Raw genomic sequence first — 12,620 nt, forward strand, 5'->3', positions numbered from 1 at the left:
CCACGTTAATTATCCTAACCTGCTATAAAAAGTCACTTCTGCTAATCAAAACCGGCAGACCTGCCCTGAGAACAGTCTTGATTTTCACTACAGCTCAAAAACAGAGGGGGGAGAGGGTCCACTAGAGAGTGAGTGCACCTGACCCTCGAGAGGGGGAGAGGAGGTTGGGGGGAGGGAAGACAGTCCACTTAGTAGCGGTGTCATCCCCTCCAGCCCTCCTTCTTAGTTCCATACACACAGTGGTCAATTACAAAGGGATGGAGTGGGGGGAACTAGAGAGATAACAGGGGGAAGAGAAGAGTGGGGAGCGAGGTAGAGGTAGAGGCAGAGAGAGAGAGAGGCAGAGAGAGAGAGGGAGGTGAATGAGACAGAGACAGCACAAAAAAAAGAGAGACACACAGAAGGAAAACAACCCCTCTGGTTTGTCTAAGAGGGTGATTGGTCTACAAACCATTATCAGAGAGGACCATAAAGACCACACACACAATCTAGGAGGATCAGAGGTCAACATGACTAACGACGCTAATGCTCCATGAGTATATCCTCATGGTTACCACCGCGCACGCACGCACGCACGCACGCACGCACGCACGCACGCACGCCACACACACACACACACACCACTAGGCTGCTAGCCGTGTGCTAACCACTGCTAACTAATTAGCACCCATTGAGGGGGACGTGTCGTTCCGTTGGATGAAATTGGAACGTTCAAGTGGGAACAACAAATGAATGTAGGTTAATAAATGATATCACTCATCATGGTGGTTGGTGTAATTAGGAAAGGGTTAATAGTTTGACATGTTGCACTATCAGAGTGAGAAGAGAGAAAACATGAAAAGAGACTTGAGGAGAAGTGTGTTCTTTCAGAGATGACATCCTGTGACATGGTTATAACCACTAACATATCTGGACTGCAGGTAAATTAGGCTACATTATATCTAGATGTCACCGCGTAATCCCAACAGCGAGGCCATCAAGAGGGAGGGGGAGGCGGGGGAGGAGGAAGGAAAGGGACCACTTAGGAAAGGCTGTGTTTTTTGTTGTTGTACCATGTTAACATTCGCTTGAATACCGACCTAAGTGATTCGGTCATGTGTACTTACCTACAATGGGATTTTTTTTGTGTGTGAAATATTTGTTGTTCACAGGGGCCGACGTGTGCGAACACACACTAAGCATCTCCTTCAACAGAGTGACATTGTTGTTGTCACTCATGTTCAAGTTTCAGGTTTTATTTGTCACATGCACAAATAGGAAAATGCTTAATTAACATGCAAGCCCTTGAGTTAGACCAGTAAAATGGAAGACTGTTGCTGCCATCCTCCGAGTGTAGGGGTACTGCACTAAAAGAATAGGCATACAACCCAGGGATACAGTGGATGGGACTACAAATCCCACGAAGCCCCGCATGAGGCTCACGTCAGCGATTCCGCGCCAAAATTGACTGACCACCAGACAAGAACATCAACAACACACGGGGTGAGTGGGGATTGTATGGGCTTACCTTTCCTTTTCACTTGCTAAACGGCGTACATTATTCATCTAAACGCAAGTAAGAAACTAAAATGTTTCTAACATGCATTAAATAAACTGCTTAGCTAGACAGTTAGCCCTAGATCACGACTCTCAGTTCCATTACTAGTACACAAGTCATTTGACGAAGGCGTCTTCTGTATGGGGTGAAGTATATATCCAATAAACTAAAATATAGTTTTTTCCAGGTGTTTGAAGCTGGTGCACAAAACCGAAAGTAAAAAAACAAAACTCAAGCACGGGAAGCATAGATATCGAGCACACAACAGGTCTACCTGTTACTAGGGTAGCCTAGTGGTTAGACTGTTGGACTATTAACCGGCAAGTTGCAACCCCCGAGCTGACAAGGTACAAATATGTTGTTCTGCCCCTGAACAGGCAGTTAACCCACTGTTCCTAGGCCGTCATTGAAAATAAGAATTTGTTCTTAACTGACTTGCCTAGTTAAATAAAGGTCAAATAAAAATAAATACCGCTAATTTGACTTGCTTTAATGAAAGCGACAGATCTATAACTTACAATGTCTATGTGAATCTGGGTCACCCAAAAAGTTACATAATGATGCTTTTATCGCTCTGCCATTTTCTCGTTGCTAAAATGAATGGTTTGCATTGTTTGTTTGTGACACACAAGCAAGTATAGTGCAGAGAATCAATGTACATTCTAAACTGCTGTAAAATATAATTTTCCATAACCAAAAATAATGGTCGCCTAAAAAGTTACATATTGTAGTTTTAAGAGCCACGATGCTTGGTCTGAACATGAACATGCATGCTTGAGGTACGGTTTTGGAAACATAAGGACTTAATTTCTTACCAGCGATAAATACTTTTCAGAAAACTAATTGATACGACTTTTTTTATAGGGTTAATGTTCCCACAAGGCCACATCTCCATGTTACAGCGCTTGTTTATGGGACATTTATGGAAGACAGAGGCGACCACCTGTACTAATTCGCTATCTAGCATGCTCGGAACCCCTGTGTGTAACCGTAACTCGGGGAGTGTAGTTTCTTTGGATGGAGGCACCCATAGTTGTATAGATCTGTGCAAAACTGCTACAGTAAGTGTATATTTTTTTCTTTGAAAGATTCTTTATTGCTGATGAAAAATAAGGGTAGGATGTCTGTCCACCCACGAGGTTTGGTGATGAAATGTCACTTATTTATGGTATAAAATACCTTTTACCAAGACACATGATTATTCGTGTTTTGAATCGTCCAGTGGAGTCTTTCTTTACCATACCATTAATATTATATCCAAAAAGTCCGATTTCGTAACCTAATAGATCCGGTAATAAGCACCGAGCTCTGTTAGAGCGTGCAGCTTTCTCGCAGCGATTTTAGAGGATTTACATGTTGTTGTGGAATTCTGCAAAGTTGTTTCCACTGGTCACAAAAAGCTAAATTAACATGACACGAGCGGAATTAAATGTCAAAGGCTTTGAAAATAGAAAGCTTGCGGGTGTTCCGTTGACATTTCAGAGATACGCTTGTTTTTGTGAAAAATCTTAGAAACATTGAATTTCGCATTAATATGAAAAGCGTTTACTAAAATAAAAAATAATAATGCATGTTGTCTTTAAAACGATATCTATCTTACCTCTGTATTGTTTTATGCCCCCGGATGTGAGAAGAAGGATGACTAGTTCAACGGCGAGCCTGTTAGTTAGCCTTAATTCTCGCACAGCATCCAGCCTAGTTGACGCAGTGCGATTTCCAGATTCTTTGCCACTTTTTATCTCATGCCTCCATTGAATTATTCACCCTAATTTTGGCCCTCCTAAAGGGTAAAAACTCCAATAACTTTTGAATGAATTATGATAGAGACATGATGTTTGGACCATTGGTTTTCTTAGAGGTGAAATGATGCGTTTTTGATTGGACACCCTAATAAGGGCCATATATTTCGAAAGCTTTATCGCAAGCGCTGATTGACGTTTCTAAACGTTAAAACACAGCGTGGGGGTTGTATACTGAACTAAAAAATATAAACGCAACATGCAAGAATTTCAAAGATTTTACATAAGTACAGTTCATATTAGGAAATCAGCCAATTGAAATTAATGTATTAGGCTCTAATCTATGGATTTCACATGACTGGGAATACAGATATACATCTGTACAGATACCTAAACAAAAGAGAGAGGGGCGTGGACCAGAAAACCAGTCAGTATCTGGTGTGACCATTTGCCTCATGCGTGACACATCTCCTTTGCATAGAGTTGAACCAGCTGTTGATTGTGGCCTGTGGAATGTTGTGCCAGGAAGTTGCTGGATTTTGGCGGGAACTGGAACACACTGTCATACATCATCCAGGTCATCCCAAACGGGCTCAATGGGTGACATGTCTGGTGACTATACAGGCCATGGAAGAACTGGTACAATTTCAGTTTCCAGTAATTGTGTACAGGTCCTTGTGACATGGGGCATTATCATGCTGAAACATGAGGTGGTGGTGGCTGATGAATGACACGACAATGGGCCTCAGGACCTCGTCACGGTATCTGTGTGCATTCAAATTGCCATCAATAAAATGCAATTGTGTTTGTTGTTCATATCTTATGCCTGTCCGTACCATAACCCCACCATGGGGAACTCTTTTCACAACGTTGACGTCAGAAAATCCCTCGCCCACACAATGCCATACACGTGGTCTGCGGTAGTGAGGCCGGTTGGATGTACTGCCAAATTCTCTGAAACAAGGATGGTAGAGAAATTAACATTCAATTCTCTGGCAACAGCTCTGGTGGACATTCCTGCAGTCAGCATGCCAGCTGCACACTCCCTCAAATATTGAGACATCTGTGGCATTGTGTTGTGTGACAAAACTGCACATTTTAGAGTGGTCTTTTATTGTCCCCAGGACAAGGTGCACCTGTGCACTGATCATGCTGTTTAATCAGCTTCTTGGTATTGCACACCTGTCAGCTGGATGGATTATCTTGGCAAAGGAGAAATGCTCACGAACAGGAATGTAAAACAGAGAAATAAGCTTTTTGTGCGTATGGAACATTACTGGGATCTTTCATTTCAGCTCATGAAACATGGGACCAACACTTGAAATGTTGCGTTTATGTTTTTTGTTGAGTATAGTTGACATGGGCCAGTCGTGGGCGAAGCTAACCGCTGAAAACTGAAAGGCAGAATGCCGCCTAGAGTTTGAGAGCTAGCTCTGGCCCAGGCCGTCGTTCGGCTGCACTCTCACTATCAGCCTGACTTATTTTAGTGACTAGCTTAAATATACTTCCGTAACTCACCAAAGTAAAGATGTTAGAGTGCTGGGTCACGGTTGTCATTCCTCCAAAATGCTTTGCATACTGCCACAGACTAGCTTAAGTCCACGTGCATGCATGGGATTTGCACTACTACCGACACATGCACGTGTTAGTTCTACTGTGAATGGTTCACAGGTCAGCTGTTTGTTCACCCACACCCGCCCAGAGTTACTAATAAGCCATCCACAACCGCTTGACTATATGTGATAAAGTGGAAATCTGAGGCCCGCATCCGATCCTAACCCGCTAATATAGAAAATGTGGTCTAGGCTACAGTCATAGACAGCAGAATTCTTATTTTTTTTGTCAGGGGGTGCAAGATATTTTTTACGCCTATGTTTGTGCTTATAATTTCTGACATTTTGGTGGGCTATTTGTTAGTCAACTTGTCTATAATTAGATGCATGCAGCTTCTCTTCTGTCATTATATGTTTCCCTAGAAGTAAACCTTTGCTCACCAGTGTCACCAGAATCCTATAGCGATAGGATGAATGCTTAAATCCAGTTGACATCAGTAAAGTTTTCTTTGTTATTTTTGCTTCTTTCACAGAGGAAAGACGTTTAGGGACCAGTCAGAGAATTTTATAACAAACAACAAAAACGGGAACTATTTTCTATGCAACATTTCCAAATGATACCAGTTTTACCAGTTGTAAGGAAATAGAAAGCTGTGTCCACCCATGCTCCCTTTATCCACACCATATTTAATGACCCTAAACCTGCCCCTCCCTGCGGATGTAACCGTGGGGACGGCGGATTATGAGTCAACCCCACCCATCACTATTCTACTGTTATTTCTAGCTGGCTATATCTTGTAATTGCTTGCTTACAATTTGATTGCTATTTCACGTTTCAAAATGTCAACATAGCTACTCACCAAGACCCTTGAAATGTTAGTTACAGTTGTTTAGGCTACTTATCCTTTACAGTTGCTTACAGCTCTGGTTGTTTACAGTTGATTACAGACTTACAGAAACAGACAGTGGAAGGTCACCATGGATCTCTGTGATTTTGAAGCAGACAACTCGGTGAGCTGTCGCCTGGCTTCAGCAATACCCGACGTCTGCAAGACAGAAGACTGCTGTTTGGGTATCGATGAAGCCGGCAGGGGGCCTGTACTGGGTGAGTGGGCCTCCTTTTCAAACGTCATGGATCACTAGTCCATGTTAACTCATCTATTTTTACGTTTACATTTTGGTCATTTAGCAGATACTATTAAAAAAAAATGGATTGGCTCCTATTCAAACGTCATGGATCACTTAGTAAGTCACGGAATGTCTGTTATCTAGTTGCTTGGTCATCATTCGATGCTGCTTAATATTGTGCATTCGCTCTACCAGGACCCATGGTCTACGGAATATGTTTCTGTCCCGTGGCCAAAAAGGAAGCTCTGAAGGACTTAAAAGTGGCAGGTAAGTTCATGATATGCAATAACCTTCAAGAGGAATCTGTTAAATAATGAATTCATATATGTGTCGTGAAGGATGCCTGTGTTGACTCTATTGTACATATCTATGTATCTAGTGACAAACCTTTTGAGGATCAACAAAGTTGATTCATGCATCTGTTTGTTGTGTAGTGATGAGTTACTGTGTCTCCTTTTCTAGACTCGAAGACATTGACAGAGGCCCAGAGAGAGGATCTATTCCGCAAGCTGGATGAGGCCAAGAGCTTTGTAGGCTGGGCTCTTCAGATTCTCTCACCCAACACTATCTCTACCAGCATGCTGCAGAGGTATTTAAACACATACTGTACTAGACACACACACACACACACACACACACACACACACACACACACACACACACACACACACACACACACAGAGAGAGAAAGAGACACAGAGAGCGAACAACCGAACACACACACAGATGATTCTAACCGTTCTGCTCTTCCACAGGTCAAAATACAACCTGAATGCTCTCTCTCATGACGCAGCCATTGGCCTGGTACAGTTTGCCCTGGACAGTGGAGTACAGCTGAAAGAGGTACGGTACAAATCATCTTGGTTATTTCAAACCATACATACAAACACAATATCCTTCATACAACATAACAAACCCTCTAGATGTTCTTTCTGCCCTTCTCTTTTCTCTTGCTTTGTCTCTCTATATTCCTTTTTATGCCTCCCTCCCTCACGTTCTCCCTTTCTCTCTACCGTAGTCACTACCCTTCCAGCTATATAGACATGTTCTTTTTACTCGTTATTTACTGTGTATTTATTCCTTCCTTCTGTCACTTTCTGTTTTTGTTATTTTATTTTGTATCTTTAACTGCATGGTTGGAAAAGGACCCGTAACTAAGCGTTTCACTGTTGTTTACGAAGCACGTGACAAATGAAATGTCATTTGATTCATTTGACCAACCTATTATTACTAGCCTGTCCCTTGTCCTCCCTCCCTGTCCCTTGTCCTCCCTCCCTGTGTGTGACAGGTGTTTGTGGACACGGTGGGTCCTGCAGAGAAGTACCAGGAGAAGCTGTCCCAGCGGTTCCCCGGGGTGGAAGTGACCGTACGACCCAAAGCTGACTCCCTCTTCCCCATAGTCAGTGCTGCCAGTATCTGTGCCAAGGTTAGATGTCACGCTAATGCCAAACTCTTCCTATGTTTTTAATAGTTTCCTCTCTTTGTCTCCTGTACCTCGAGACCAGGGATCTGAAAGTTACTGGAGTGAAGGGTTTTGTCCCAGATTAGCAGTCCTCTTCAGGAGCAGGATTGAGGTAGTCTGAGTGCCAGTTTGTTTGTGCTATCATGCCAACTTCTTGTCAAACCTTGACAGCGGTTAAGTTGACAGGCGCACAAACAGACCTGGGACCAGGCTAAGAAGGAGGATCACTGCCGTAAATTATCTCTGCTGCTTCCTCAGGTGGCCAGGGACCATTCAGTAAAAGACTGGAACTTTCCAGAAGACCTCGGAGAGGTGGATGCAGACTACGGCTCTGGCTATCCCAACGGTCAGTAGGGAAACGCTTTAGGGAAAATCTTCACCCATCACACACACTTTTTAATGGCTTGGCAACACTGGAACGATGTATGAAGTTCAGCATCTTGTATTGAATCCCAGTTTAGTCAAATTTGATGCATTTTTTTGTCCTTTAATGGTAGAATGTGTTTTAACACTAGAAGTGCCGAGACCATCGTTTAAATGTTGTATTATTCTGCAGTTTTAAAAGTCATGGCTGGTAAAGGATGGAGGCCCATCTTTTGTGTTAAATAGAAGTTTGTAGAAATACAGTAGTGTTTTAGTGCTGTAATGGTATAATTTGTTTAAAATAAAGTAGAATGGACCGTTTTCTTGTTGTTGTGTGTCCTCCAGACCCGAAGACGAAGGCGTGGCTGTTGAAGGAGCTTGACCCGGTGTTTGGCTACCCTCAGTTTGTCAGGTTCAGCTGGAGCACCACACAGACCCTGCTGGACAGCAGGGCTGTCACCGTACACTGGTGAGGAGAGATGGGCTAGGGGGACTGGGGTGAGGGTCTGCGTTGAGAGAGGGGGTACAGGTGAAGAAGGGCTTGGAGAGGGGCCAGAGAAGGGAGTGGTAGATGGTGAAAAGTGCTCAGTGTTTACCCTATATTCTACTAATGTATTTTAGTACTATACAAGTGTTTCAGCTTTGTGAAAAGGGAAGAGGCGTAATGTGAAAGCTGTGTTTGTCTACATTCAGTAGAACAAGTTCACATAAGTATTTGTGTGTAATCAGGGATGATGATGAGGAGGATGGTGAGAAGGCCGCAGCCCGTCAAAACAACACCTCCATGCTCTCCTACTTCAAGACCTCCGCCCAGCAGGGCAACACACACCAGACACACCGCTTCTTCACAGAGAGGAGACTGCAGAGCCTGGCCGCACTCTGAGACAAGGAGAGGAATACACACACCCACTGAGACAGGGAGAGGAATACACACACCCACTGAGACAAGGAGAGGAATACACACACCCACTGAGACAGGGAGAGGAATACACACACCCACTGAGACAAGGAGAGGAATACACACACCCACTGAGACAGGGAGAGGAATACACACACCCACTGAGACAAGGAGAAGAATACACACACCCACTGAGACAAGGAGAGGAATACACACACCCACTGAGACAGGGAGAGGAATACACACACCCACCGAGACAAGGAGAGAAATACACACATCCACTGAGACAAGGAGAGGAATACACACACCCACTGAGACAAGGAGAGGAATACACACACCCACTGAGACAATGAGAGGAATACACACACCCACTGAGACAAGGAGAGGAATACACACACCCACTGAGACAAGGAGAGGAATACACACACCCACTGAGACAGGGAGAGGAATACACACACCCACTGAGACAGGGAGAGGAATACACACACCCACTGAGACAGGGAGAGGAATACACACACCCACCGAGACAAGGAGAGGAATACACACACCCACTGAGACAAGGAGAGGAATACACACACCCACCGAGACAGGGAGAGGAATACACACACACACACACACCGAGAGGAATACACACACCCACCGAGACAAGGAGAGGAATACACACACCCACCGAGACAAGGAGAGGAATACACACACCCACCGAGACAGGGAGAGGAATACACACACCCAACGAGACAAGGAGAGGAATACACACACCCACTGAGACAAGGAGAGGAATACACACACCCACTGAGACAAGGAGAGGAATACACACACCCACCGAGACAAGGAGAGGAATACACACACCCACCGAGACAAGGAGAGGAATACACACACCCACCGAGACAAGGAGAGGAATACACACACCCACCGAGACAGGGAGAGGAATACACACACCCACCGAGACAGGGAGAGGAATACACACACCCACCGAGACAGGGAGAGGAACACACACATTCACCGAGACAAGGAGAGGAATACACACACCCACTGAGACAAGGAGAGGAATACACACACCCACTGAGACATGGTGCACAACACACACACATTCTGTTTAAAGTCTCTGTCCACTGTTTCCAGATGTATATGAAATATGACCTATACTTAATTACAATATTACTGAAATAGTGTTCCTTCCAAAAAATAGGTATCAAGTGTGTTAAAAAGCAGCTTTTCTGTGTTGGAATGGTGTGGTTGTATATGTGTCATTAAAAATATGAATGCGAGTAGAAAGCCTACTTGCCAGCTCCTCAGGAGGTGGGCTTTTCTGTGTTGGAACGGTGTGGTTGTACCCCAACAGCAGAACGGTGTGGTTGTAGACAGCCTACTGGCCAGCTCCTCAGGAGGTGGGCTTTTCTGTGTTGGAATGGTGTGGTTGTAGACAGCCTACTTGCCAGCTCCTCAGGAGGTGGGCTTTTCTGTGTTGGAATGGTGTGGTTGTACCCCAACAGCAGAACGGTGTGGTTGTACCCCAACAGCAGAACGGTGTGGTTGTACCCCAACAGCAGAACGGTGTGGTTGTAGACAGCCTACTTGCCAGCTCCTCAGGAGGTGGGCTTTTCTGTGTTGGAATGGTGTGGTTGTACCCCAACAGCAGAACGGTGTGGTTGTAGACAGCCTACTTGCCAGCTCCTCAGGAGGTGGGCTTTTCTGTGTTGGAACGGTGTGGTTGTACCCCAACAGCAGAACGGTGTGGTTGTAGACAGCCTACTTGCCAGCTCCTCAGGAGGTGGGCTTTTCTGTGTTGGAACGGTGTGGTTGTACCCCAACAGCAGAACGGTGTGGTTGTAGACAGCCTACTTGCCAGCTCCTCAGGAGGTAGGCTTTTCTGTGTTGGAACGGTGTGGTTGTACCCCAACAGCAGAACGGTGTGGTTGTACCCCAACAGCAGAACGGTGTGGTTGTAGACAGCCTACTTGCCAGCTCCTCAGGAGGTGGGCTTTTCTGTGGGTTTTTTCTCCAATGTATTATTTGGCCTCAAATACGAGTATAGGACAAGTCAACAACATTATTTGTGTACGAGTTAACATAATATTAACTTTAAAAAAAGTGACATTCTATCGACGGTTTCCTGTGAAGACCACTGATTGAATGATCAATTGAAAAGGACTTGGAGCACAACTTCATGAGCTTTGTTGTCATTTAAGTATAATACTTTAATGTGAAATGAACAATAAATATATATTGTTTCTAAATAATTGTCTATTTCTTTCTTCGTGTTCAGGAAAGGAAATAGTGTTTACTTCAGGTATGTTTTTATTATTGCGTTAGTGAAAACTGCGGTTGGTAGGTAATGCTCAATTTTCATATTCCCATACTGCCCTCATGTGGTGAAAAACATACACTTCAAGATATCTTTCAAGTAAAGCCTTTCCCGAACAATCTTGCTGTTGCCTTTATACGAGTCACACACCACAACGTTCCATAGGCACAGGAAATCACCTTTTACTTGAATAATTAGGAAGTGTCCAGGAAGTCATGAAGGTAATACATTGTTTAAGCATAAATACAGCGCCTATTATGACTGCCTACTATTATTCTAATGCTTCATACTCAGTGACAGACTTAAGACAAGTAATACCTAGGCCTACAGTTATCATGAAAAAATGCATATTAATACAAGATATACTATACTGAGTTTCCCTGAGAAAATACCAGTGATATTTGCATAGAGTAAATAAAGTGACAGTTGTGTAATTTACTTTTATACGCAATAGATTAGGTACACAAGTCTGACTATTGTCTTGTTAACTAAAAAGATTTTGAGTTTGGCATTGCATCAAGTGTCCGCTGGTAATTGTCTGCCTCTGAATCTCTGAACTCAACTCATACAGTCTTGGGCATCCTCTGTTGTTGACATGGCAACCGGGTTTACATCATGAGTCTTATAATCTTCAGGAATTCCATCTTCTGTTTTCCCCCTGGGAGTTGAGTGTGACTCCGGCAAATTGAAATTCCCTGCATCTCACCAAGTTTTCTTCTGGGCTTTATTCAGCAGACACTAGTCTGGTGTCTACACAGGTGTCTATAGGTATGGCCAAAATACACACAATAACAAGTTAGCACAAGTGTTCAGCTACGTATCTAAGGCGTTAGCTAGCCTATTCGTTGTCCGCTAGCCTTCATTGCCCTTCTGCCTGGAATCCACTATCTTCTTCCCCATGTTCATAGCCACAGTGGACACAGCAAAGGAGGAGAGGATGATGATGGATGTGCCTACAAACTGTGTGGAGGCCCCTCTGGGGGCTACCTTCATGGCCCTCCTGGGGAGGGAGTCAGGGTCTGCAGCCTGGGCCACCATGGTCTGGGCAATGGGCTCCATGGATTTCTCTGGTGGTCTGGTAGAGACTGGAGCTCAGATACTTCTGGAGCTGATGGTTAAGTCCTCTTGCCCCACAAATAGCTGCTTCTGGGGCTGGGACTCTCTTTGGTCCGGTGGAGCTCAGGCAAACATCCGGGGACTGGAGGAGGCTAAATCCACTTGCCCACTCCGAGAGCTGCTTCTGGAGCTGGCGTTCAACAGTCTCTGCCTGGGTCTCTCTCTCTCAGCTGGAGCTCAGTCAGGCATTCATCCAGAGACTGAAGGCTAGGTCCACCGGCCAACTTCGAGAGCTGTTTCTGGGCCTGGAAACTCAACACTGACTGCCTCTTCTGGAAGCCTCAAATCAGGTAAACATCCAGTCTACAGTCCACACAGTAAGTAATGTCCTAGTTCAGCCTTGATCCCTCTAGTCTCTCCTGTCTGCCTTTTATAACCTCCCAAGCCTGTTCCCATGGAGCTCTACCTCAAATCCCTCTGAGTTAGCCCTGTCTGTGTCCGGCTGCGTCAATGTGATTGTAAATAGATTAGGACAACAGGCTGACATTGGAGAGGGCTAAGCTTTATCAGTGTCATGACTGT

The 12,620-nt window shown here is 44.5% G+C and overlaps 1 protein-coding gene across 4 annotated transcripts; it reads left to right on the forward strand.

Annotated features, from left to right (window-relative positions):
* The first annotated feature begins 1,370 nt into the window (after positions 1–1,370).
* On the forward strand, positions 1,371–9,972 carry LOC110486088 (ribonuclease H2, subunit A). Of its 4 annotated transcripts, none has more exons than XM_036949260.2 (10): positions 1,451–1,482; positions 2,402–2,598; positions 5,768–5,934; positions 6,153–6,224; positions 6,420–6,546; positions 6,713–6,800; positions 7,246–7,383; positions 7,678–7,765; positions 8,128–8,251; positions 8,512–9,972. In XM_036949260.2, the coding sequence occupies exons 3-10, from the start codon at positions 5,808–5,810 to the stop codon at positions 8,663–8,665; spliced, it is 918 nt and encodes a 305-aa protein (XP_036805155.2). In that variant the 5' UTR covers positions 1,451–1,482; positions 2,402–2,598; positions 5,768–5,807; the 3' UTR covers positions 8,666–9,972. The 4 variants fall into 4 exon arrangements, with proteins under 4 accessions (XP_036805154.2, XP_036805157.2, XP_036805155.2 ...); XM_036949264.2 differs by having other exon boundaries at positions 5,786–5,934; XM_036949259.2 differs by lacking the exon at positions 2,402–2,598 and having other exon boundaries at positions 1,371–1,482.
* The last annotated feature ends 2,648 nt before the right edge of the window (positions 9,973–12,620 follow it).

Source organism: Oncorhynchus mykiss, chromosome 17 (genome assembly GCF_057628025.1).
Source record: "Oncorhynchus mykiss isolate SJ-2025 chromosome 17, ASM5762802v1, whole genome shotgun sequence".
In the NCBI taxonomy this organism is placed as follows: Eukaryota; Metazoa; Chordata; class Actinopteri; order Salmoniformes; family Salmonidae; genus Oncorhynchus; species Oncorhynchus mykiss.

Coding starts and splice junctions, on each gene's coding strand:
- LOC110486088 (XM_036949259.2), top strand. CDS start 5,808: ATGGATCTCTGTGATTTTGAAGCAGACAACTCGGTGAGCTGTCGCCTG. Junction 6,801..7,245: donor GTGGAGTACAGCTGAAAGAG/GTACGGTACAAA, acceptor TGTGTGTGACAG/GTGTTTGTGGACACGGTGGG. Junction 8,252..8,511: donor AGGGCTGTCACCGTACACTG/GTGAGGAGAGAT, acceptor GTGTGTAATCAG/GGATGATGATGAGGAGGATG.